The 26,848-nt window shown below is 45.0% G+C and overlaps 1 protein-coding gene across 1 annotated transcript; it reads left to right on the forward strand.

The window, feature by feature from the left end:
- Positions 1–4,708: 4,708 nt before the first annotated feature.
- Positions 4,709–26,506, forward strand: DLST (dihydrolipoamide S-succinyltransferase). The gene is made up of 15 exons (XM_017880511.1): positions 4,709–4,839; positions 5,439–5,472; positions 9,112–9,160; positions 12,567–12,622; positions 12,743–12,817; positions 13,367–13,422; positions 14,513–14,624; positions 16,309–16,461; positions 16,824–16,900; positions 17,786–17,883; positions 22,187–22,317; positions 23,972–24,045; positions 24,336–24,419; positions 25,108–25,275; positions 26,230–26,506. Exons 1-15 carry the CDS (start codon positions 4,777–4,779, stop codon positions 26,362–26,364), a joined length of 1,365 nt encoding a protein of 454 aa, XP_017736000.1. The 5' UTR covers positions 4,709–4,776; the 3' UTR covers positions 26,365–26,506.
- The last annotated feature ends 342 nt before the right edge of the window (positions 26,507–26,848 follow it).

The raw sequence follows: 26,848 nt of genomic DNA on the forward strand, positions 1-26,848 counted from the left end.
AAAAAAAAAAAAAAAAAAAAAAAAAAGAAAAAAGAAAAAAAAATTAGCCAGGTGTAGTGTCATGAGCTTTTGGTCCTAGCTACTCGGGAGGCTGAGGCAGGAGAATGGCGTGAACCCAGGAGGCAGAGCTTGCAGTGAGCCGAGATCGTGCCACTGCACTCTGGCCTGGGCAACAGAGCAAGACTCCGTCTCAAAAAAAAAACAAAAACAAAAAAAAGTGAGTTATAGAATGATACAGGCACTGTGATTCCATTTCTACTAAGTTAAAAAATAGACCAGGGCTAGGCGCGGTGGCTCACGCCTGTAATCCCAGCACTTTGGGAGGCCAAGGTGGGTGGATCACGAGGTCAGGGGTTCGAGACCAGCCTGACCAACATGGTGAAACCCTGTCTCTACTAAAAATACAAAAATTAGCTGGACGTGGTGGTGGGTGCCTGTGATCCCAGCTACTCAGGAGGCTAAGGCAGGAGAACTGCTTGAACCTGGGAGGCGGAAGTTGCAGTGAGCCAACACAGCGAGACTCTGTCTCAAAAAAAAAGAAAAAAAAAAAGACCAAAAAAATGCCCACACAAAAACATGTCTAGATTTCCATTGTGTATTCATCTGTCCATTATTTTGAATTACAACTGAAAGAAGAGATAGACAGATAGATGGAATCTAGGTATCACAGGTAATATGGAGTGAATATAGGGCATAGTTCCTATTTTAAGGAGCCCAAAGATAGAAGCATAGGCTATAGCCCCATCTACTATCTGGCCAATAATATTCATAAATACGTAGGCAAGGATGTGAATGTATGGTTCAGAACACACATAAGACAACCGGGGGATTTGAGGTAAATGAGCTACTTAATCCTTTCTAAAAACACACCTTTTTTCTTATTTAGTTTGAAAGTAAATACATGTTTCATTTTCATTTTTTATTTTTTTTCTGTATCAGGCCACAGTGGCTGGAGACATCTTTTCTTAATTTAAAACATAGGCAAAAATGTGTATAGTTTAGAACATAAGCATATTGAAGCTATAATGAAAACAAAGGGATGGTCAATATATAATTCAGTATAGTAGTGGCTAACTGGGTGTGATGATGGAGGAGGCCACAGGGAACTTTTTCATTTCTTCAGCTGGGCAGCAAGTATGGGAATTCCTTTTATTATTTTCTTTTAAACTGAACACATAGATTTTATATCCTTTTAGTATGTATTTTATAATGAAAATGTTTTTAAAAATTATCTTTTGGGCTGGGCGTGGCGCCTCATGCCTGTAAGCCCAACACTTTGGGAGGCCAAGGTGGGGGGATCACAAAGTCAAGAGATCAAGACCATCCTGGCCAACATGGTGAAACCCCATCTCTACTAAAAATACAGAAATTAGCCAGGCGTGGTGGTGTGTGCCTGTAGTCCCAGCTACTCGTGAGGCTGAGGCAGGAGAATCTCTTGAACCTGGGAGGCGGAGGTTGCAGTGAGCCAAGATGGCGCCAGTGCACTCCAGCCTGGCGATAGAGTGAGACTCCATCTCAAAAAAAAAAAAAAAATTCTCTTTTGAGCCCTGCCACAATTTATATTCATAAACTCTGCCCCTAGTAGATAGTGCTGTGTCTTGGAAGGCTCTAAATGAAGAAGAGTGCACTAGCTTATTGGGTTGCAGCTTGGAGTCCATGGAAGCTCATATGTTAATCTCAAGGAAATCAATTTCAACTCTTACCCTCTGAAAGGGATTTTGTATGAAACCATGCTCGAGTGTGTGTGTGCGTGTGGTGTCTTAAGACAGTAATATCTAAGTATACTAAGTATAAGTAATACTAAGTAATAGCTAAGATTAACTTGGGTGATCACTAAAACTCCAGAAGTGCTTTGCCACATTATAAGCAGGTTTGAAGCCTTGAAGCCTCTACATCTTTTTTTTTTTTTTTTTTTTTTTGAGACGGAGTCTTGCTCTGTCATCCAGGCTGGAGTGCAGTGACACGATCTTGGCTCACTGCAAGCTCCACCTCCCAGGTTCATGCCATTCTCCTGCCTCAGCCTCCGGAGTAGCTGGGACTACAGGCACTCACCACCATACCCGGCTAATTTTTTGTATTTTTAGTAGAGACGGGGTTTCACCGTGTTAGCCAGGATGGTCTTGCTCTCTTGACCTCGTGGTCCGCCCGCCTTGGCCTCCCAAAGTGCTGGGATTAAAGGCGTGAGCCACCGTGCCTGGCCTGAAGCCTCTACACCTTTTATAAGAATCTCAAAAATTGTTAAAGACCATGAAAGCCTGTAATCCCAGCACTTTGGGAGGCCAAGGCGGGCGGATCATGAGGTCAAGATATGGAGACCATCCCGGCCAACACGGTGAAACCTCGTCTCTACTAAAAATACAGAAATTAGCTGGGCATGGTAGCACGCGCCTGTAGTCCCAGCTACTTCGGAGGCTGGGGCAGGAGAATCACTTGAACCCCGGTGGCGGAGGTTGCAGTGAGCCAAGACGAGATCACGCCACTGCACTCCAGCCTGGGCAGCTGAGCAAGACTCCGTCTCAAAAAAAAAAAAAAAAAAAAAAGACTGTGAAAGAACTGAGTAGCTCTCTAAAAAAAACATTAACAGCAATGCTGGCAAGAAATTGCCATAGCCCCTGACTACTATTCTTGGATTCTTCAGCTGTGTCCACCAATGTTGTAAACATGGAAGTATTTAGTCATTCCACAAGTATTTATTGAGTACCTACAGAGTCCCAGGAACTCTGGTGTTCCAGGTGTTGTGTTTGGAGGATTCAGGAAAAGAGAGAGTCACCTCTTTCCACCTGCTGCTCTATGCAGCATGGGAGACAGACAGGTAAACAGGCCATAATAATACAATGCAATGTAGAGAGCCAGACACAGGGCTTTGAAAGCATAGAAAATTTATCTGTTAACTCTGCCAGAGGGGTTAGGAAGGAATTCAGAAGGAGATTCAAAGGATGACTAGGAGTCCCCAAATAGGAGGAAGGAACAACCCATGCAAATAGCTCAGTGAGGCTATGGCCAGTAGTGTGGTTTGACTAAAGCTCACAATCTGTGAGAATGTGGGGAGAGAATCAGAATATAATCAGAAGCCTGATGACCAGGTGCCTGGTCAAGTTGAGGAGTTTGTACTTTATCCTCAGTGCAATATCCTTGTGCAATTCTCTTGCCTCAGCCTCCCGAGTAGCTGGGATTACAGGCATTCACTACCACACCCAGCTAATTTTTGTATTTTTAGTAGAGACGGGGTTTCACCATGTTGGCCAGGCAGGTCTCGAACTCCTGATCTCAAGTGATCCACCTGCCTCAGCCTCCCAAAGTGCTGGGATTACAGGTGTGAGCCACCGCACCAGGCTCAGAAGGATCTTTGACACAGATACAAAGGATAATGGGCTAGAGAAAGCGAGAGTGGAGGCTTAGAACTGCTTAGGGAGCTTTTCAAATAATTCAGGTGAAAGCTACTGAGGAGTTGATTGTGAGTAGCAGCAGGGCAGAGGTGTTTTCTCTATTTCTAGTTAGGACTTTGGCCCATCCTTCCAGAATTCTAGTGGCAGTGCTTTCAGGGTTCAGGTGAGTGAAGGCACTGTAAAGGTCCTGATGGAGTTTGAGGCAACATAGTGAGATCCCGTCTCAATTTATATTAAAACATAAATTAATTAGAAAAATAAAGGTCCTGAGGGCCAGGCAAAATGCTTCCGATAAAGAAACCATCATGAACAGGCACCAAGTGGTTAATTTTTTCATTCGTACATTTATGTGTTACTAATTCAGCCAGAGGTTTAAAGAACATCTTTTTTTATTAGGAAGTGAGCCTTAAAGGTGAATACTCATGCTATGTGCTTTCACTTCAAGTCAGCGGGAAGAATGGCACACTTAGAGTGGGGAGGTCACCTTGGCATGGTGGCACCTGTAGTCCCAGCTACTCCAGAGGCTGAGGCAGAGGGATCGCTTGAGCCCAGGGTGTCAAGGCTCCAGTGAACTATGACCTGGTTTCTTTAAAAAAAAAAAAAAAAAAAAGCTGGGAGTTTATATTCTAGGGATAGGGTGACAAACGAACAACTTCCAAAATGCACAAGATGTATGGGGAACAATTAGTTTGGCTGGAATTTGCGTAGGGGGAAAATCAGAAGCTGTTGAGAAGTAAGGCTATAGTTGGTGAAGATATGCGGCTCGTAAAAAGGCAATGGGAGCCCTTTAGAAATTCCTGGGATTCTGTTTCTTTGACTCGGGGTTAGGAAGACAGGGAAGTAACAAGTGCTTTTTTGTTTCTTTGTTTTTTTTAATAGTTAAGGAACCTGATGCTGGAGGTGGGGGGCAATGTCATCTGCCCGAGGCCACACAAGTGTAAGATCAGGCATGCATGTCTGACAAGGTTTCAATTCAAAGTCCGTGCCTCTCCTTCGTTCTCTTCCCAAGGTACAGAGGAGGAAAGGCGCGGTGCCATTGGGTCCCGAAAGAGAAGGGCGCCAAGCTCAGAGCCAGTTCTGTGGAAGGGTAGGGGGAGGCCTGACTCCGGGGGCAATCTGGTGGCGGGACAGTCGTAGACACCTTCAGGAGAACCATCTCAGGCTGACAGGCAGTGCAGAGGGTCCCGAGAGCGCCTTAGGGTTGCCTGCTCCAGAGAGCGGGACTCCTGGGCTGCAGCGCGGGCAACTGGGCGCAGCCGTGCGCCCACCCCCTGCCAGTGGTTCGCTCCGAACACCCCTCGTCGGGCAGCGGGTACTGCGGCCCGCCCCACTTCCGGTTGTTGCCGGGCCCTATATCCGGTGTCCGCCCGCCCTCGGCTCCGCCGCCGCGATGCTGTCGCGGTCCCGCTGTGTGTCCCGGGCGTTCAGCCGCTCGCTTTCTGCCTTCCAGAAGGTACGGTCTGGCCGAGCCGGGGCCCCGACGGGTGAGGAGTCTGTTGGCGGGCGGACAGAAGGCCTGGAAGGCAGGGGCGCGGCGCGGCGCGCCGGCCAGACCGGGCACCAAGGGCACTGGGACGCGGAGGCCGCGCGGGCTGGGCGGCCCGGGGCCGTGGTTACCCTCGGGACCGTTTTGCGGAGCCCAGCGGCCCCCTGCCTTCTCCAGGCAGCCCGCGGGGAACGTTTCCTGCTGTACCCCACCCTCCGCTCTGGAGCTGGGGAGCCGCGCCCGTCCAGTTACTCGACTCAGAGTTAGGGAGGCGGCGCGGCGGAGTCCTCTGGCGGGATTCGGCGCCCGTCTTCTCTTGCTCTGCTAAAATCAGTGGGTATTAGTGAGTCCCATTGGGAAGTTGAGATAGTTTGGCAGGCCCAGCGTGTTGATTGGAACTGCCAGCACGGTGTGTTGCATTCACCTTCGGAGTTACGAGATTCACCTGTCACCACCACTGGTACAGCTTTGAGCGTGTACTTCAAAGAAAAAGCTGGGTGTTTTTTTTTGTTTTTTGTTTTTTTTTTCATCTTGGGTGACGTCGATAATGTCTTCTTTCTCAACAGGGGAACTGCCCTCTAGGGAGACGTTCCCTGCCTGGTAAGTTCTGCCCTTGCCGTCACCTAAAATGCTCTGCTCCTGGACAGAGCAGTTTGTGAGGAACTCGGGAGTGCCTGTGTTTGTCGTAATACGTAAAGACAGTTCGGTTCAGAGAGTAGTGAGACACAATGCTACATAATCATGAGCTATCGTTTATTCATTTAGCTCGTAGTTGTTGAGTTTCTATTGTGTCAGGCACTGTGCTAGACACTAGGGATACAGGAGTGGATACAGAAGTGTACAGTTCTTGCCCTCGTGGAGCTCCTTGGCTAGTTGGATAGTGTCAGTTGCTAAACAAGCGAACAAAGGCAAATTTTTGTGACTGCTGAGAAGGAAACGTGTGAGGGTGGACAGAAGAGCCCAGAAATTTCTGAGGAGGTGACTTAAAAGTTATGGCCATGGCCGGGCGCGGTGGCTCACGCCTGTAGTACCAGCACTCTGGGAGGCCGAGGCGGGCGGATCACGAGGTCAGGAGATCGAGACATCTTGGCTTACACGGTGAAACCCTCTCTCTACTAAAAAACACAAAAAATTAGCCGGGCATGGTGGCGGGCGCCTGTAGTCCCAGCTCCTCGGGAGGCTGAGGCAGGAGAATGGTGTGAACCCCGAGGGGCGGAGCTTGCAGTGAGCCGAGATCGCACCATTGCGCTCCAGCCTGGGCAACAGAGCGATACTCTGTCTTAAAAAAAAAAAAGTTGGCCGGGCGCGGCGGCTCAAGCCTGTAATCCCAGCACTTTGGGAGGCCGAGACGAGCGGATCACGAGGTCAGGAGATCGAGACCATCCTGGCTAATACGGTGAAACCCCGTCTCTACTAAAAAAATACAAAAAACTAGCCGGGCGAGGTGGCGTGCGCCTGTAGTCCCAGCTACTCCGGAGGCTGAGGCAGGAGAATGGCGTGAACCCGGGAGGCGGAGCTTGCAGTGAGCTGAGATCTGGCCACTGCACTACAGCCTGGGCGGCAGAGCGAGACTCCGTCTCAAAAAAAAAAAAAAAAAAAAATGTTATGGCCAGCAGGATGTGACGGAGCTAACCCAGTGAAATCCAGGAGAAAGAGAATGGCATGTACAAAGACCCTGAGGAAGCAAAGAGGTTGGCAGAACTTAAGAACTGGAAAAAAGGTGATTTGGCCAGAGTATTTTGGTTAACGGAGAGAGTGGCATGAGATAGAAGATGGTATAGAGACTTGAAGGAGTTTAGATTTTATCCCAATAGCTAAAAAAAAAAAAAAAAAGTGTCATCCATAGCTTATTTTCTGTTATATGCCTAGCCTAAGTATTTGTTGAATGAGTTGATCTTGTGGGCTTTCTTTGTGCCAAGCATTTATATGACTGCTTTCTGTGGATTTTTTAATCATCACAAAACAGTAAAAAGTATTTTTTTTATTTTACAAGTGCATAACCCAAGACGAGAGCTTAAAAGCCTTGGCCATGGTTACACACCCAGCTGTTGATCCAGCCAGGTCTACCTGACCCAGCCTGAACTCTTAACCCACCGTGCTTTCATTTACTCATGGACTCAACAGATCATTTATTGAGTGTTTACTATATGCCAGCCACTGTTCTAGGTAACAGGGATACAGATGGACTCTAGCCTCGAGATTTTATGGGCTAGCTGGAGAGAGAGAGCAAGTATACAGTTATGCTCCGACAAGGGCATAATTAAATTGTAGTTACTACCAGAGAGGAATAAAGGGTGTGATGAGAGGGTGGGATGATGTAGCCCAGCTTGGGAGGGTTGGAAATGTCAGTAAAGGCTTCCCTGAAGAAGTGACATTTAACTGAGACCTGAGTATAAAAGAGCTAAGAAAATGTATTCCAGGCAAAGAGAATTGCTTGTGCAAAGGTTTTCAGACAGGAAAGGCTTGACCGGTGATAGACATGGGAAGAAATCTGTCTGGCAGGAAAGATAGAGTGGGCTGGACGGTACAGGATCATGTAAAGTGTGTGGACTTTGTCCTGAGTTATGAGAACATAAGGCACCTAGCACAATATCAGCTTGTAGTGGACTCTCAATAACAAATACACATTTCGCCCGGCGCGCTGGGTGGCTCAAGCCTGTAATCCAGCACTTTAGGAGGCCGGAGGCAGGGCGGATCAGAGGTCAAAGAGATCGAGGACCATCCTGGCTAACACGGTGAAACCCCTGTCTCTACTAAAAATAGCAAAAAACTAGCCGGAGCGAGGTGGCGGCCGCCCGTAGTCCCGGCTACCGGAGCGCCTGGGCAAGGAGAATGGCCATAAACCACAGGAGCAGAGCTTGCAGTGAAGCTTGAGATCCGGCCACGAACCTCCACCCTGGGCAAACAAAGCGAGACTCCGTCTATCAAAAAATATATATATACTATTATGTGTGTTGTGGTATATATATATATATATATATTTTTTTTTTTTTCAAGTGGGAACCCTGAACAATCTCAGTGAACATTTTCTCCACTTTATAGGTGGGCAGGACAATGGAAAGCACCTTGCACTTGGGGATTTGCATTTAGGCTCAGGGATTCACCTTGGGCTAGTCACTTAACCTCCAGAAGCCCTACTTATATGAAATGGGAATAATGGCAGATGGTCGTTCCACTTCAGAGAGTTGTGAGACTGGAAAATCAAAGTAAGGTCATTATGGGAAAGCTTTTTATAAACCCTAAAGTGCTGTACAAATGAAATGTGCTGTAGGATGAACTCTGAATTAGACTCCAGGTTCCCAAAATCAGTGTGGGGCACCAGCTATTCTAGTTCAAGAACATACTATGCTTAAAATTTGCACTGCGTAGTCATTGGCTGCTGGACATAGAGGTGACTGGCTTACCTGTGTTGGGTTGTTTGTGAGGAAGTGGGCATAAGAGAGAGCTAGCTCTCATTTGGTGTCTCTTGAGCCTAGGATTCAGAAAGAATTGTTAATCTGAAAGAAAAAAGATAGAAAGAATTCAGAAGAGGCAGCTGTAGTTAATAGTCATCAGTTGGGGACATGCAGTTAACTATGATAAGGACAGCTGGTGGGCAGAAAGCGGCTTTTACGTTGTTGAGAGTGACCAGGGCGGAAGACTTCAGAATGGCATGGGAAGTCAATAATACACTGAAAGATGGGGACATGATTCTCTCAGTCCTAGGACAAGCTGGAGACCCTGAACCTAAAGTAGCCAAATCTTTACTACTAGGGTTTGGGTGATAAGATTTCCAACCCAGTCTTTTCAAACCCGTACCAAATATCCTCCTTGCTTCTCAAATTGGGTTATGTATAGTCATAGTATAAGCCATCCCCTGTCTTTCTCAGGCTTCAGTTGTATTTGAAGACTTGGCAAGTAGAGACATTTTATTATGAAAACATACAGGAATAATGAAAAGTTCTGACTTTTTAAGGAAAATGAGATTATATAATTACTTTGGGCTGTGCCATCAAATTTTTTTCTCTTTCCTCCCCGGCCAAACACATTCCCACTCAATCTCACATACCCAGTTGCTCTCTGCCACTAAGGCTACTTTGGAAAAGTTTGAGAAGCAGGACTCTATGATAAAGATTATATCTGTTGCCGTTGATCCTACTCTGTCTCAGGGTTGGGGGTGAGCAGACCTCTTTTCCATTCCCAGCATGTATCCTTTTTGAGATAAGAGTTGTTGGTTAAGAGTTATTTTGTTTCTTGCAGGGGTCTCCTTATGCCAGGGACCAGGTTACCCTAACAGCAGGAAGGTTGTGTAAGTATCATTGGGGAGTACAGACATGTGGCCACGGGTTATTTATTAAGACATAAAGTTCTAAATTTGACCATCTGAATTCTTCACTGGCCTCCAGACCTAGAAATTGAGGTGATTATGTTGAGTCCTTAGACTAACCTCGATGTTCACTTTTCCCATGTGATGTTCCTTGAACATCAGCTCCATGTCAGGTGTTGAACTAGGAGTGTGCCCGCTCTCCACAGGTGTTTAGATTGTAATGAAAGTTAAGTTGGAACCCTCTTTCTATGGGATATAGAAGGGTGCTCCTAGATAATCTATTTGAATGTAAGTGCAGCTGAAAGGCTCGAGGTTACATTTATTGTGGAGATTGAGAGCATCCTCTCAGTAGCATTTTTTAAAAACAGTAAAAGCTTAAAACTGGTTGAGTCCTGGGACTGACTAGTTTGGAGGGAATGCTGTTACTGCATAATGCAGAGTTTGGAGAAAGGCCACCCTTGTGTGTTTCAGATTAACTTCTGCGTATGAATGTTGCTTAAATGCTGCTTTGCATTCCAAATGTTTTCGTGGTGGTGCTAAGAGAATGCTCTCTACTTACCTGTTCAACAGCTGTCAGGTTGCTTTCTCTACAGGGAGAATCCTCAAAGTGAAGGGGTCAGCGGATGAGCTTCTTACTATACATCACAATGAGGGTTTTTGTTGTTGTTGTTTGTTTTGAGACAGGATCTTGCTCTGCCACTTTGGCTGGAGTGCAGTAGCCTGATCTTGGCTCACTGCATCCTCAGCCTCCTGGGCTCAAGAGATCCTTTCACCTCAGCCTCCTGAGTAGCTGAGACTACAGGCACGTGCCACCATGCCCGGCTGATTTTTGTATGTTTTGTAGAGATGGGATTGTTTCGCCATGATAACCGGGCTGGTGTCAAACTCCTGGGCTCAAGCAATCCATCCACTTGCTTTAGCCTCCCAAAGTGGAGGATACAGGCATGAGCTGCGGTGCCTGGCTGGTTTTTTTAAATTGAGTAAATGTTGCACTCAGTACTAGAAATATGAATTCCTGTGTTATTTTGGTGGACAATTTGATAGTTATAAGTCTTTGAATGTGTGTACCTTTTTTTCTCTCTCTTTTTTTTTTTTTTTTTTTTTTTTTTTTTGGGGCGGCATTCTCTCTATCGCCCAGGCTGGAGAGCAGTGGTGCGATCTCGGCTCACTGCAGCCTCTGCCTCTTGGATTCCAGCAATTCTGCCTCAGCCTCTTGGGTAGCTGGGATTACAGGTGCACGCCACCACACCTGGCTAATTTTTGTATTTTTACTAGAGACGGGGTTTCACCATGTTGGCCAGGCCGGTCTTTAACTCCTGACATCAGGTGATCCGCCCGCCTCAGCCTCCCAAAGTGCTGGGATTACAGGTGTGAGCCATGGCCTGGCCTGTGTGTACCTTTTCGTCTAGCAATTCCATCTCTAGGAATCTATACTAAAGAACTGGTATAACCAGATTTATCTCAAAATGGCAAAGAGCAAGGGATTGGCTAAACTGTAGCACGTTCACATGTTCACACTATGAAAAGTGGGAAAAAGCAGGTTACAAAATGATTTCATTTTCTACTGTGTGGTATGATCCCATTGTAAGTATTCTTTTTGCTATTTCTAATATTCTGCAGTGAACATCTAGTTATTTAGATATTCAAAATGTATTACTCATCTGCAATTAAATGAAAATTGGGACAATCATGAATCTCTACCATAAATACACTAAATATTTGAAAGTAAATAATGAGGAAAAAGTGAACTGTGTGTGGGATCACCCCAATCATGTCACCCTATTCCAGTATCTTTGTGTGTGTTGTGCCTTTTCTGTGAATAAGGTACCCACTTTATTTAAGAAATCTTTTATTGTAAAACAATTTTTGGTTTTATGTTTTACTTAATAGTATTATATTTACATGGTTAAAATTCAAAAGTAAAAGGGTGTCCATGAGAAGACTTTTTTATCCTTGTTCTCTAGCCCCCCGAATGCCTCTTGGTAGTGGTGGCCACTGCTCTGGGTTCCTGGATGACTTGCAGAGCAGTCTCTGCACTTGCATGTTACCTGTTAGTTCTTGCCTGTAGGCATGTACTTTACATGGTTACAAACTATATGTAGAACATTTTGTATTCTGTAGTTTTTAAATATCTTCATTTTTTTCTTGGTTATACATAGATCTTACAGTTATTTTGACGTTATGAAAGTAAAATACCTAAAGGCAACTTAAATCTATTTTACTTTTCTATTATAAAAATGCTTGTTGTAGAATATTCAAACAATCCTGAAGTGTAAAAAGTGAAAGTCCCCATCAATCCAAATCTTTCTCCCAAATGGTGTAAGTGTGCAACACATAACCAGAGATACCATGTATGTCTACATCTCTCACTCCTCAGAGGTAACCACTGTTAATGGCTTTGTGCATACAGGGTGAGTTCATTCTCCAGTTTCTGTGTAAAGGCCATATTAGTAAATGCCTTGGTCTTTGAGGTTCGTTTTGAATGAGTCCAGAATGTATTGATGTGCTGCTTTCTAGCAAGAGAACCGAGTAGGAGATACCATATGGAGTTTGTGTGTGGTTTTTTTGTTTTGGGTTTTTTGTTGTTTTTTTTTTTTTTTGGCATAACACCTTGTTTTACTCCCAAGATAGCCTTGTTAATCTTGCTGCCTTATCTGATCTGAATCTGTTATCTTGAAGGCAGAAATTCCATTATACCTTGCACAATGGCTTGTACCCTGGGCAAGCCATATATCTATCCTGGATTTAGTTAAGAAAGAGACCTGGCTGGACATGGTGACTCACTCTTGTAATCCCAGTGCTTTGGGCAGGATCTTGGAGACCCATCTGGGCAATGAAGTCCATAGTCTACAAAGAGTAATTTAAAAAAATTAGCTGGGTGACATGTGCCTGTAGTCCCAGTTACTTGGGAGGCAGAGGTGGGAGGATCCCTTAAGTCCAGGAGTTCGAGGTTACAGTGAACTATTATCATGCCACTGCACTCTAGCTTGGGTGACAGAGCAAGTCTTAAAAAAACAAAAAACCAAATCAAGATTCTAAGTCCTTTTGGTCTACAAAGGACCAAGGTGCTTATTTTTTCTTTAAAGAACCAAATGTAAGTCTGTTTTGTGAGAGCTGGCATTGCATTGCAACACAGGGGCCTGGGCATACTTGGGGAGCTCACTGTCTAAGGTACCTGGGTCATTAGGCTCTACTCCAGACCTGCTGAGTCAGAATCCCTGGGGGAGAGGCCTAGACATGTGAACTTTGAAAAAGTTCCTCCCCAAAGTGACACTGATGGACACCCCTGGTCAAGAGTCACTGTTTAAGGGAAAGGTGACCCATGGGGCCTTAACTAAAGTGTGAGTGGTTCACCTGCTAAAGGAGTTAACGTCCGTTTCTTTTGTAGCATTAACAACAACAGTGTCTTCAGTGTTCGCTTCTTCAGAACTACAGCTGTATGCAGTAAGTACCTGCCTTCTTGGGAATGGAATTTTATGGGAAAAGCAACAATTGATTGAGTTTAATTAAAGAAAATAATGAAAAATGAACTACTTGTGATTTTCTTTTTTGCATTTTTCCTAGAGGATGACTTGGTTACAGTCAAAACCCCAGCATTTGCAGAGTCTGTCACAGAGGGAGATGTCAGGTGGGAGAAAGGTGAGATTTAGTTCTTTTTTTCTCTCTTTTTTTCTCTCTCTCTTTTTTTTTTTTTTTTTTTTCTTCTTTTTTTTTTTTTTTTTTTTTTTTTTTGGAGACAGAGTCTCACTCTGTTCCCAGCCTGGAGTGCAGTGGTATGATCTCGGCTCACTGCAGCCTCCACCTCCCAGGTTCAAGTGATTCTCTTGCCTCAGCCTCCCGAGTAGCTGGGATTACAGGTGCCCACCACCACGCATGGCCAAGTTTTTTGTATTTTTAGTAGAGATGGGGTTTCACCATGTTGGTCAGGCTGGTCTCAAACTCCTGACCTCAGGTGATCTGCCCGCCTTGGCCTGCCACAAAGTGTTGGCGTGAGCCACTGTGCCTGGCTCCTCTCACTTCTTAAGTTTAAGTGCTTTCTAAAATTCTCCCCTCCCCCAAGGATAGTTGTAGAATTTATAGCTCTGCCCTTTTCTTTACATACGTACTTTCTGCTGGCCCTGTAGGAAAGGGTTCTTGTAACATACTGGAGGCTCCCGGCTAACAGGTAGACTTTGATTGTCTTTTCAGCTGTTGGAGACACCGTTGCAGAAGATGAAGTGGTTTGTGAGATTGAAACTGACAAGGTAGGCTTATCTTATATTACCAGTTTTTCATGGGCTTCCCTTAGTTAACCTAATGAAAGAAACAGGGACTTAACTTGTTTAGAGATAATTTTTAACTAGCTCTAACCTCAGTTGTAAAATTATTGGATTCGTTCAATTAAAAAAAAAACTTTTACATTTAACTTCCTTTTTTTTTTTTTCTGAGACAGTCTTGCTCTGTTGCCCAGACTGGAGTGCAGTGGCCTGATTTCAGCTCACTGCAACCTCCACCTCCCGGGTTCAAGCGATTCTCCTGCCTCAGCCTCCCTAGTAGCTGGGATTATAGGCGCATGCCACCACACCCAGCTAATTTTGTACTTTTGTAGAGACAGGGTTTCGCCAGGCTGGTCTCAAACTCCTCACCTCAGGTGATCTGCCTGCCTCTGCCTCCCAAAGTGTTGGGATTACAGGTGTGAGCCACCGCGCCTGACCTGCATTTAACTTTCAATTGTTTGCTGTGTGTGTACTATGTACTTCATTTAGTAGCTTTAGTCTTGTAGTGTGTGGTGAGGGGGTGAGGAGGGTAAGTAAGCTGTTTCCAGTTTTTCCTGTATCACTTGGAAACCTATTAACTGAATATTGCCTGAATGTTTCTGAGAAAGGACAGAAAGAGTGAATCTTCACAATAGCGTTGACTTGTCATCACCCTTGCTCTGAAATTGTGGCCTTAGGTGTTTGTGTGCAGGGCCTTATATATTGTGTTGCAACTCTTGTGACTCATTGGAGGTTTTTGTTGTTGTTGTTTTGAGATGGCGTTTCGCTCTGTCACCCAGGCTGGAGTACAATGGCGCGATATTGGCTTCACCTGCCAGGTTCAAGCGATTTTTCCTGCCTCAGCCTCCCAAGTAGCTGGGATTATATTTTTGTAATTTTTAGTAGAGATGGGGTTTCACCATGTTGGCCAGGCTGGTCTTGAACTCCTGACCTCAAGTGATCCACCTGCCTTAGCCTCCCAGTGTACTGGGACTACAGGCATGAACCACCATGCCCGGCTTCATTGGAGATTCTATACAGCTAATTTTCTAATGCTGGATAAACATTTGGACTTTCTCCATCTGTCTTCCTCTTCCAGACATCTGTGCAGGTTCCATCACCAGCAAATGGCGTGATTGAAGCTCTTTTGGTACCTGATGGGGGAAAAGTCGAAGGAGGCACTCCACTTTTCACACTCAGGAAAACTGGTGGTAAAGAAGTTCTCCTGGTGGTCAAGGTCTCCAGTGTTCCCTCTTGGGATTGGGACTGAGCATAATGTGCTAATTCCCTGATATGTCAAAGACTCTATCATTCCAGCTGCCCTTAGTTGAGGGAATAAGGGGTAAATTTATATATAGTGTGAACTTTAAATGTCAAATTCTAGAAGAAAAGTTTATTTTTAAAAAAATAAACCTTATACTCTGTTCTTTCCATGGGTGTTTCTTAGCAGGAGCTGAGAAACTGAACCTTTTCTTATAGATATACAGATTGAGCATACCTAATCTGAAAACTCAAAATCTGAAATGCTCCAAAACTGAAAATCCAAAATCTGAAATGCTTCAGAACTTTTTGAGCGCTGACGTAATGCTCAAAGGAAATGCTCGTTGTCTATTATGGGGAATTCAGTGTTGTTTCTTTTCACATCTATTCTCTCATATCTCTAGGAAGGGTTGGTATTTCTTTTGGGAAGAAATGAGAAACAAAATACTTTGTACTAGACCTGATAGGATTAGAGATTAATAACTGTTTATCTGACTCTTAGTGAAATTTCATAACCACTAAAACTCTATTTCTTTTTCCTAAGCGAGAATCATACTCGTAGACCAACGAGTCACAAATGTCTATTTCTTTTTCATTGTTACACTAATAAGGCAGATCGACCACATGATTGAGGTTAATCAGGCAAGACCAGAAGCTCAGAGTAGAAACCATATATGGTAGAAGGCTAGGAAATAAGGGTAGTCCTCCTGTTGCAGAAGTTTGTCTTAGCACTATCCCTGGATGTAATGTCCAGATGGGAGAAAAATAGAAACAAACATTTCATTTAAAGTTGTGAGATTATTATTTGTCCTCAGTGATTTATGCGTCATCCTGGATGAAGCACTTTCTTAAGCCTAAGTTAGCCCTCGATGAATTTTTATTTTTTATTTTTTTTTATTTATTATTTTTTTTGAGATGGAGTCTTGCTCTGTTGCCCAGGCAGGAGTGCAGTGGCCTGATCTTGACTCACTGCAACCTCTGCCTCCAGAGTTCAAGTGATTCTCTTGCCTCAGCCTGCTGAGTAGCTGGGACTACAGGTGCGTGCCACCACGTCCAGCTAATTTTTGTATTAGTAGGGACGGGGTTTCACCATGTTGGCCAGGATGGTTTTGATCTGTTGACCTCGTGATCCGCCTGCCTTGGCCTCCCAAACTGCTGGGATTACAGACATGAGCAACTGCACCCAGCCTATTTTTTAGTAGTAGTCTTGCATATATAATGTTAGAATAGAGGATGGAGAATATCAGTAATTAGAAATACGTTTAGGTATGCATTTCAATATTTTAAATTGCCTAGACTTTTTTTTTTCTCTTGGAAGTTTACATTTTCTTGGGCTTGGTAGGTGCTTTGAAAGTACTTGCTGAATTTATTCAGTAGAAACCTGTGAAATCGAGAAGGGAGCTAAATTGAGCCAGTTATCTGATGGACATTTAGGGACCCTGAGGAATAGCGAATAGTGCCTTATGTCATTGTGTGTGTGTGTCTCATAGTGCCTTGCATATTGCAGATACCCAGTAGACATTTGTTACTTGATTGGAGCTAGAGTTTTTGCCACTAAATTTGGCTTAGTAGCTGTGATTTGATTGCTTTCCATTTCAGATAGTGCCAGTGGCATCTACTTTTCTTGTTTTTCAGCTGCTCCTGCTAAGGCCAAACCGGCCGAAGCTCCTGCTGCTGCAGCCCCAAAGGCAGAACCTACAGCAGCACCAGTTCCTCCCCCTGCAGCACCCATACCCACTCAGATGCCACCAGTGCCCTCACCCTCACAACCTCCTTCTAGCAAACCTGGTAGGCTTCCAACTCCCACGTGTCATGTGGGAGAACATCTCGTCTAATATGTTCCCTCACAGGGTAAACTCTAAGACTAATCATGGTTCTGAACAGGCCAGGTTGACTGCTTTGTAGAAAGAATTCTAGACTTTGTATCCGAAGTTCTGTTTTGCATCTCAGCTTTCTGTTACTAGCTGTGTGTCTTTAGGCTAGTCACTTAATTTATCTGAACAGATTGTTCATCTGTGAAGTTGGAGTGATACTAATACACCTTAGAATATCTTGAAGGTTAAGTAGCAGTACATATGAAAGCACTGGCACAAACTCAGTAGATGTTTCCTTTTTTGTCTGATGCCACTTTATCCTCTCTTCATTTTCAGTGTCTGCAGTGAAACCCACTGCTGCCCCACCACTAGCTGAGCCAGGAGCTGGCAAAGGTCTGCGTTCAGAACATCGGGTAAGCCTCTGCGGACCACTTCCAGGAAAGAGGCAGGGGGAAGTGTTGAGATTAGTGGAGTATGGGTGTGGTGGTGCCTACCTTTGAATGGCTGGCAACTCATTCCCTCAACCTTGACAAAGGGAGTTTAGGATATAACTTCTTCATAGTCACATCACCATCAAATGATAGGACTAGAGCCCGAGGTCTTCTGAATGCTTGTTCAGTGGCTTTCCTGCTATATTATGCTACCATTGAAAGCCTTGGGTAAGTTAAATATTTGTAGGGGATGGTAGCTTAGTAACTCACCCCCTTCCTCCCACGATGTCACACACTTCGAGAGGTGGTTTAGTGAGCTCTATTCCTATACTTCCGGGATACGTAGCTGTAGCTAAGGGATAATACTCAGTAGCAATAGCTGTCAGGTGCAGACATAAAACCTCAAGGAAGTATGGTCAAGAGTGTGGTTCCTCTGCCTGAGAATACTTCCTAAAAATATGATAGCCTCAAAAGTTTGTTGCTTATGAGGTTCCGTTCCACAAATAGCTATTGTCATGCAAGTCTTTAGCAATAGAAAGTGCCCTTTTTCTTATGATTCTTATGTTGGCTAGACTACACTACATTCTTTCATAAATTGGTTTTGGTTTTTAAATCACCGTTTCTGAGCCTTCATTCTTGGTCAAGCTTCAGGCACATCTGAGTGAGTAGTTTTGGCCTGTGTTTGCATGTTTTTGCTTGGAGGAGAAAGGGCCACCACAGGAAAGGGAAGCCTAGAGCTCTTGTTTTACTTAGATACTATAGCCCTTGGCCATCCACTCGTGGCAAGCCATGTTCTTTCTGACTACATGGGGAATGCTTGACCCAGAGCGATCAGATTGTCAATGCTTGTTCCACTCTCGCTTTCAGGAGAAAATGAACAGGATGCGGCAGCGCATCGCTCAGCGTCTGAAGGAGGCCCAGAATACATGTGCAATGCTGACAACTTTTAACGAGATTGACATGAGGTAGTGTCTCTAGTCCCTCTTATCCCCTAAGCCCTTTTTTGTTAGAGAACACTTGAACTTGCCCCTGTCCTTATCTCCTTATCTAGTGCTGATTCTAAAACTAACTTGTCAGGGAAGAGGTATCTCTTTGCTTTGTTTATTGTTTTTTTTGTTGTTGTTTTGTTTTTTGAGACGGAGTCTCGCTGTCTCCCAGGCTAGAGTGCAGTGGGGCGATCTTGTCTCACTGCAAGCTCCACCTCCCAGGTTCACGCCATTGTCCGGGTTCACACCATTGTCCTGCCTCAGCCTCCTGAGTAGCTGGGACTACAGGCGCCCGCCACCACGCCCGGCTAATTTTTTATATTTTTTTATATATTTTATATATTTTTAGTAGAGACAGGATTTCACCATGTTAGCCAGGATAGTCTCGATCTCCTAACCTCGTGATCCACCCGCCTCGGCCTCCCAAAGTGCTGGGATTACAGTTGTGAGCCACTGCGCCCGGCCTGTTTATTGTTAACTTTCACAGAGCAACCCACTGGCTTCTTCTCTAATTGGCTTTCCTGATACTATGCCTGCCTTCTCCATGATCTTAACCTTAGCCTTGGCTAGGTGTAGTGGCTCACACCTATAATCCTGGCACTTTGGGAGGCCAAGGCAGGCAGATTGCTTGAGTCCAGGAGTTCAAGACCAGCTGGGTAACAAGGTGAAACCCCACCTCGACAAAAAATACAAAAATTAGCCAGGTGTGGTGGTGCACACCTGTAGCCCCAGCTACTTGGGAGGCTGAGATGGGAGGATCATTTGAGCCCAGGAGGTTGAGGGTACAGTGGGCTGAGATCATGCCACTGCACCCCAGCCTGGGTGACAGACTGAGGCCCTGTCTCAAGAAAAACCCAACAACTTAGCATTTTAGACTTTTAAACCTGAATCTTGTGATTTCTGATAAATGAGAGTAGTCATAGTTGTACACACTGACTAGTGTCAGGTTGCCAAACAGAGATGGGACAACCAGGCCAACGTGGTTTATGCAAAGGTCTCCCACTCGGGGTGGAGAAGCCTTGACAGCATGCCAAGAGCCCGGGCACCACACCCTACTTCTTTCACACAGGGGTTGCTCCTTACATGTTTTCCTAAGTGATTCAGAATCGGGTAGATGAAAAGGCAAAGATAGGCTAGGCTTGTCTTTCATTTTACCCAGTTTTGATAGTGAAATGGAAAACAAGTTGTGTTTTTAAATAACCTTAGAATGTTAACCAAAGGTACTAATTCACTGGGTATGCCCATTTCTATAGTGAGCTAATTGTTGACTCACCTGTTTTCTTCAAGATTTTGATGTGTTCAGGTATCAGCACTGTCAGGAAGAGAAATTTGACAAACATGTTTTGAGTGTGTACTGTATACAGAGTACTGTACTGTGGAATTCATTGGGGTTATAGACTGGGCGCCATGGCTCGTGCCTGTAATCCCAGAGCTCTGGGAGGGCAAGGAAGGAGGATCGCTTGAGCTTAGGAGTTGGAAACCAGCCTGGGCAACATAGCGAGACTGTCTCTACATAAAATTTTAAAATTAGCCAAGTGAGGGCTGGGTGCAGTGGCTCGCACTTGTAATCCCAACACTTTGGGAGGCTAAGGTGGTTGGATCACATGAGGCCAGGCCAGGAGTTCGAGACCAGCCTGGCCAACATGGTGAAACTCTGCCTCTAGTAAAAATACAGAAATTACCCAGGCATGGTGGCACATGCCTATAATCCCAGCTAATGGGAAGGCTGAGGCACGAGAATTGCTTGAACCCAGGAGGAGGTTGCAGTGGCAGAGATTGTGCCACTGCACTCCAACCTGGGCAACAGAAGAGACTAGCTCAAAAAAAAAAAAAAATTAGGTATGGTGGTGTGGACTTGGGAGGCTCAAGTGATCCTCCTGCCTCAGCCTCCCAAATGACTGGGACCACTGGGAACACAGGCATGTGCCACCAGGCTTGGCCAATTTTTTTAGTTTTTGTAGAGACAAGATCTTGCTATGTTGCCCAGGCTGGTCTCCTGAACTTCTAGGGTCAGGCCATCCTCCTGCCTTGGTCTCCCACTGGGATTATTGGCATGAGCCACCATGCCTGGCCAGAAAAGAATTTTTAAACAGGTCTTCAAGAATGGCTAGCATTTTGTCAGCCTTGTGGAGAAAGGTCATTCCAGACGATGTTAACAGTGTAGACCATGAGATGGGAAAGTAGAAGACACATTTGAGAAATTGTCAAAAATAATTTCTGTTGTGAGGATTATGTATAGCAAAGAATGGTAAAGAAGGTTGGATCCTTATTTCAGAATGTTTTGAATGCCAGGGTAGGAGTTTATATTTAAGTCAGGAAGCAAATCAAGTCTCAGGTCATCTCTTTGTTTCTTTTTGTCCTGAGGGTTTAGTCTTCAAATCTACTTTTCATTAGAGAAATTTGCTTTTCTTTGGAAAGAGTTTGAAAAATAGGGAGAAGGGAGTGTTTTCTTGATAGTGTGCTGTGGCATTGTTTAGAGTAGGGCTCTGTGACCTGTTTTACTAGATGTCATCCATTCTATTGGGAAACTTTCTGAAGAGACTGGATGACATTCAAGCCAAAGATTTCTCTCTCGTTCATAGGATGTAGGGGAAGGACCTTGACTAATGAATCACAAAGGCTGCAGCTTATGTTTCAGTGCATTAGGGCCAAATTGTACACAAATTGAATTGGACTTTGAAATTCTACCCAATTTCTTAAGACAAAACATGTAAATATTTGTGGCCCTGAAAGATGCAGTTGGCCCAACAGCTTTGATTGGAAAGTAAGCATACATAATAGCTGGATCTCCTTTCAGCAGCTAATCAAGGTGTCACTTAACAATGGCTTGCAGTCTTGCTGCAGCCTAATTTGGTTTAGATCGAGTGCCCTTTGGGTCTTCTGCTGATCAGCTAACCCATAAGGGACCTTTCTGAGACCTTCTCCCTTCCCCTATTGTCCCAGCCTTTGCCTCCAAGGGCAGAGCTCTGAAATAGAAACTACTTAATGACCAGACAATAACGTTTGGGCAGGTTTGAGAGCAGAGATGTTTATCACATCTCTTTCCCTCTTCTGCAGCTCTTGTGTCTTGGGAACCAGTAATGTGTTTAGGGTGGTAATCCTAGCACTAAATAAGGTTAGAATCAGGAAAACAAGCATTTTAAACCCAATCAGTCCCCCTTGGAAAACTTCCTTTTCAAAACAAAAGATTTGAAGGGGGCTGTTAAAATTGTACCACATCTTACCTTTCATGCTAATGTCTAATTAGGCCATTAGAGGGAGAAAGGGAGAACTGAGCATTTGGCCCTGAGATAAAGTTAAATTCAATTTTCATCGTAGAACTGCATTATTGCATTCCAATAAATACTGAGGTTTCTGCAGCAAAGTGATGGGAAAGCCATTTCCCACTAACTCTGCAATGTGTCTTTGAAAAAAACCAGTCCCAAAAGAATAAAGCCTGTTCATGTTGTAAAGGCTTTTCAGAAGACTTGCCGCTTCATCTGAAGGGGAGCAGCCTAAACCACAGGTGGCCACTTTTCTAAATACCAAGAAATCACAGCCATTAAACTAATCTTAAGGGCAAGAGCTATGTCTTAATTAGCTTTGTATCTTGGTGCCTGGCCCTGACCCTCACATGTAGTAGGTGTTAGTGCCTGTTTGAAAGAATAAGTGGATGGAACTGCTAACTCTGGAAAGATGAAGAATGAATATGACTTTCCATGAGTCTGAAAGAACACTGGGTTATACCCTTCCGTGCATAGCCATGACTGCTTTTTCCCACATGGAGCCTCATGTACCCGTGAAGTGTTTATTTTAGTCTCCACTAATCAAGAGATAGGAGGAGTATCACATGGGAGTTACACTCAGATTTGGTGGGGGTTTTTTTTTGTATTCTAACAATAAATAAAAAGAATATTGCTTATTTTGTAGATTTTGTTTATACTTTAAAACATTTTTTTTTTTCAAGACGGATAGCTCAGTTATTCAGGGGAAGGATGTTGGTGTGCTGTGTGATCTCTTGTTCATATGATGTGTCACTGAAATCTGACTTCTAGACCATGAAGGAGCCCTGTAAAGAGCTCAACCCACCTTAAAGACAGATTGAGCCTGATTCCTTTATATTTCTTTGTAAAAGAACAGAGTTACTGTGTTAACCTCAGGTAGACTATTTCAAAACTTGAACTAAGGTAATGGTCCAGAGTGAGGGAAAAGCTCTCACCTGATTGTGTATATGGAGTGAGAAACCTGTGTGAAAGTCAAAATACAGGCTTTGTGGTCAGTTTGTTTTGTAATGTTTTCACAGTAACATCCAGGAGATGAGGGCTCGGCACAAAGAGGCGTTTTTGAAGAAACATAACCTCAAACTAGGCTTCATGTCGGCATTTGTGAAGGCCTCAGCCTTTGCCTTGCAGGAACAGCCTGTTGTAAATGCAGGTGAGTTGCTTGTGGCCGGAATTGGAGAGGTCCTGGGAGGTAGGTGTATGAGCACAGACCTGCTCCCACATGCAGAGGATCAACAGACCAAGGCTTTTTATTTGCTACCTATAGAAATATGAGTATCTTCCCCAGGGATTTATTGGTTCACTTCCTTGAAGCAGCATCATGATTACTTTCTCCCCACCAGCTGGGCAGGACAGTTTCTCTTCCCAGCGTACTGCTTGGCAGCTGCTCAGGCAGCAGGCAGTTCTGGGATAGCCCAGCTCTCCAGGCTGTCTCCTGTCAAGGTGGAAGCTCGTGTTCTGGCTTCCTCCCCTTCCCCAGCTCCACAGGCCCTGTTACCTTGGGGCCTGACTTCCACACTTGGTGTAGGCTCCTGGCTGACCTTCGATCTCAGGTCGATGGGCCTCACTGGGAGCTTGGGCTTGGCCTCTCTTTCATGGACTTGGTGCTCGTTTTCTTTCCTTTTTACTCACCTATGTCATTGTAGTGTGGACCTAACAAGCACTTTGCTTTCCTGTTGACACACTTCTCTGTTCCTTGGGAGATGGGAGAGGGGGCAGTGATACTTTTGCCATCCTCAGCAATGTCAGGGGCCCTAAAGGTCTAGAAGCAGAAGCCCTAGTCCCTCCTGTTGAATAGTGTGCTCTAAGGAGGTAGAAGGCCATCTTTGTTTTGCCCATATATATACCTCTTCTTGTTTTTCCCATTCTTCTTATGCCTCCCTGACTGATGCTGTCTTTTTCAGTGGGCCCCTTCTGCTTACCCACACATGTAGGCGGCTCTCAAAAGTTCTCGTGGCCTCTTTTTCACGTTACATGCAAGCTCCGCCTCCCGGGTTTACGCCATTCTCCTGCCTCAGCCTCCCGAGTAACTGGGACTACAGGCGCCCGCCACCTCGCCCGGCTAGTTTTTTGTATTTTTTTTTTAGTAGAGACGGGGTTTCACCGTGTTAGCCAGGATGCTCTCGATCTCCTGACCTCGTGATCCGTCTCGGCCTCCCAAAGTGCTGGGATTACAGGCTTGAGCCACCGCGCCCGGCCTCCTCTGGATGTCTTATCTAACAATACAATGTGGACTTTCTGTGGAAATGATTCCCAAGCCTTTATTTTCCCCTTAGTGCTAGGTGTACATTTTCAGATGCTGGTTTGCCATCTCTCAAGGTAGCATATTTCAAAGCCAGATCACCCCGCTTACTCTTGGATCTCCCCCCTTCCTCTTGTTGAGAGTCGGAAGCAGAGAATGTGTAGCATCTCTGTACCCCTTTTCCTTTCCAAATTTGCCCTTTTTTGGAACATTTGTTAACCTTAGTCATTCTCTGCAAAGGGAGAGCTTGAATAGAGCTACTTAACGAGAATTTAGTGCATACCTATCCTATGTAAGCCAGTGTGTTGAGCCCTTCTTAGGGCTGCCAAAGAAATGGATGCTCCTCTGCCCAGGCTCAGTCAGGGGACTTGGGAGATACTACGCTTGGTTGGGATGGAGTAAGTGGAATGCCAGCTGCCTTGCATAATGCTATGGTGTTCATGGTGGTTGGTCCGCCCACACTGTATCAAGCTCTGCAGATTTTTACTCTGTTAATGCAGATATTACCTCATTAGCCTTGGCCTGCCTGGGGAGTTGTGTGTAACATGTATTTTCTCTCTCATAGTGATTGACGATACAACCAAAGAAGTGGTGTATAGGGATTATATTGACATCAGTGTTGCAGTGGCCACCCCACGGGTATGTTGGGGCAGGAGATGGGAACGCTGGTCTTAGACCCTCACCTTATCTGTGTGAAGAAGGAGATCACACAAGAGAAATCATTTCTTTAATTCTGTATTTTTAGGAAGGAGTTAGTAACTTTTTTTCTTTTAAACCATGCCACATTCTTTTATCTTAAGACTTTCTGTTAATCACATTGAGTAATGAAGGTATTCTAGGGAGGGGATACCACTGGTTGAATCAAGGGAGTTGTAACTATAAAAGGTAATGTTAATTTGCAACTGAAAACAGCTCTTCACCCTCTTCAGGGTCTGGTGGTTCCAGTCATCAGGAATGTGGAAGCTATGAATTATGCAGATATTGAACGGACCATCACTGAACTGGGAGAGAAGGTAAAGTAGAAAGATGTATACAAGCTACTGAGCAGGCGAGGGAAGAGAGCCTTCGGAAGGCTGGGCTCGCCAGCGAGCAGTGCTCATGGAACGTCAAGTGCATAGCCCCTGAGAAAAGCAGTGGCCCATGAGAGCTAAGTATTTTATCTATCTGGTGGAGTTCACTGCGCTCTGGTAACTGAAATCTCATCAGATGAGACCTGCTAGAAAAGATCTTCTTTGAAGTCTTCAGCTCTATGAAGTTGTGCCTTTTCTCTGGTGGAGCCCTGGTCATAGACACCTCAGCCGGACAACTGTCACACGGAAGCTGGCACTTGTGCCATCAGTCTCATGATACAAGCTTTCTGGACTTCCTTCACTTTTTTGTTTTTAGAGGCAGGGTCTCACTGTGTTGCCCAGGCTGGAGCAGAGTGGTAGAGTCATAGCTTACTGCAGCCTTGCACTCCTGGGCTCAAGCGATTCTCCTGCCTCAGCTTCCTGAGTAGCTGGGACTACAGGTGTGCACCACCACGCCTAGCTAATAAAGTTTTTTGTAGAGGTGGGGTCTCACTATGTTGCCCAGGTTGACCTTGAACTGGCCTCAAGCAGTCCTCCTGCGTCAGCCTCCCAAAGTGCTGGGATTATGGACTGACTTTAGATGAAGGAAGCTGGGTTGGCTTAATATTTCAATTACGAAATCTGTTTTTAGGCCCGAAAGAATGAACTTGCCATTGAAGATATGGATGGCGGTACCTTCACCATTAGCAATGGAGGCGTTTTTGGCTCGCTCTTTGGAACACCCATTATTAACCCCCCTCAGTCTGCCATCCTGGGGATGCATGCCATCTTTGACAGGCCAGTGGCTGTAGGAGGCAAGGTAGGAACTCACTTCTAAGGTCCTAGTGGCTAGGTCTTGATGAAGGGGAAATCCAACTAAATGCTAATTGCAAAACATTAACTATAATTTCAGGCCTAAGTTCCATTTCTTAGTTTCTAATAGCTAAGGCACTGATTATCAAATTGTGGTCTGGATCAGCATCATCTGGGACCTTGTTAGAGATGCATATTCTTAGACCCCATCCCAGACTTAGGAAGTGCAGATGATCCTGATACATATTCAAGTTTGAGAACCACTGAGCTGAGAAGGCTTGTTTGCTTCTATGGAGTGGGAGATATAGTTGGAGACGTGGTCCCTTGCCCCTGGGAAACAGATGACATTTATGCATGTCAGTCTACGAGCTGGCAAGTTGTATGATAAAGCTTGGAAGTTTCCCGGGAGTTCAGAGAATTAAGTATTAAAGGGGCTTGAGCTGGCCCTTAGAAGATATGTTGATATCAAAAAGCTTTCTGGGAACTCCTGTGTTTAGAATCCTTTTGGGTTACTGAATCCTGTGTGAAACCAAAATCCGTAGCTCTTCCTGGAAAATGCCCACACACCCAACTACACATATAATTCCAGAATTTGTAGACCCCAGCTTAATTTTTTTTTTTTTTTTAATTCTAACCCCAGAGAAGCAAGTACAGGCAGCCAGAACTGAAGGGAAAACTTTCCTTGTAGGCAGCAGATGCATTAGAGGGCAGTGTATGTTTTTAAAAAATAAAAGACAGTTGTGAGAGGACAGTTTTCTTGGCAAACTTTGTTTCTGAGTGGGGAAGCTTTGCACTGAGGGTAAGGCCTGGTCTTTGAAAATACTGTAAATATGCAGAGGCAACATCAATAGGAAAGGCTCTGGAAATAGGAACTTTCTTATGGGCCGTGCTGAGTCTCCTCCTTCAGCAAGGCTGGCTGTGGCTTGCTGGGGACAAACCTGTTGACCTTTCCTCTCTGTAGGTGGAGGTGCGGCCCATGATGTACGTGGCACTGACCTACGACCACCGGCTGATTGACGGCAGAGAGGCTGTGACTTTCCTCCGCAAAATCAAGGCAGCGGTAGAGGATCCCAGAGTCCTCCTCCTGGATCTTTAGGAGGAAGCCACACACCCTATAAATTGATCATGCAGGAACTGAAAATCAGTCTTCTCCCTGTCCCGTCATGGGTCCCGGGTTAGCCTGGTGACAGGCAGGCACATGCTGTTGGCCTCAAGCAAGGAAGCAGAGCACTATGTAACCAGCAGTCATAGGTCTTTTCTTGGTGTTCCTGCCAGGCTCTCTCCCTCTCTGCACCTGTCTCATACCCTCGAATATCGTAATTCCTTAGGCTTGAGAGAGAGAGCCTTAATGGATGCTCATCCATATTCCTGCCTTTCTTCCATCAACCCTCCGCAGAGATGATTTTGCTTCTCCCTAGTGCTGGTATACTATAGAGAAACCCCCGGGGACCATGTTATTAAGTTTGAAAGTTTGTTCTGCAGAGATGTTTAGGAGGTGCTGTGCCTCCCAAGCTCAGAGCAGCCTCTGTCCTGGCTGTGCACATTCTCCCTTGATTCCACTTGTGTGGAGGGATTGAACA

Source organism: Rhinopithecus bieti, unplaced genomic scaffold (assembly GCF_001698545.2).
Source record: "Rhinopithecus bieti isolate Rb0 unplaced genomic scaffold, ASM169854v2 scaffold_11380, whole genome shotgun sequence".
Lineage (NCBI taxonomy): Eukaryota > Metazoa > Chordata > Mammalia > Primates > Cercopithecidae > Rhinopithecus > Rhinopithecus bieti.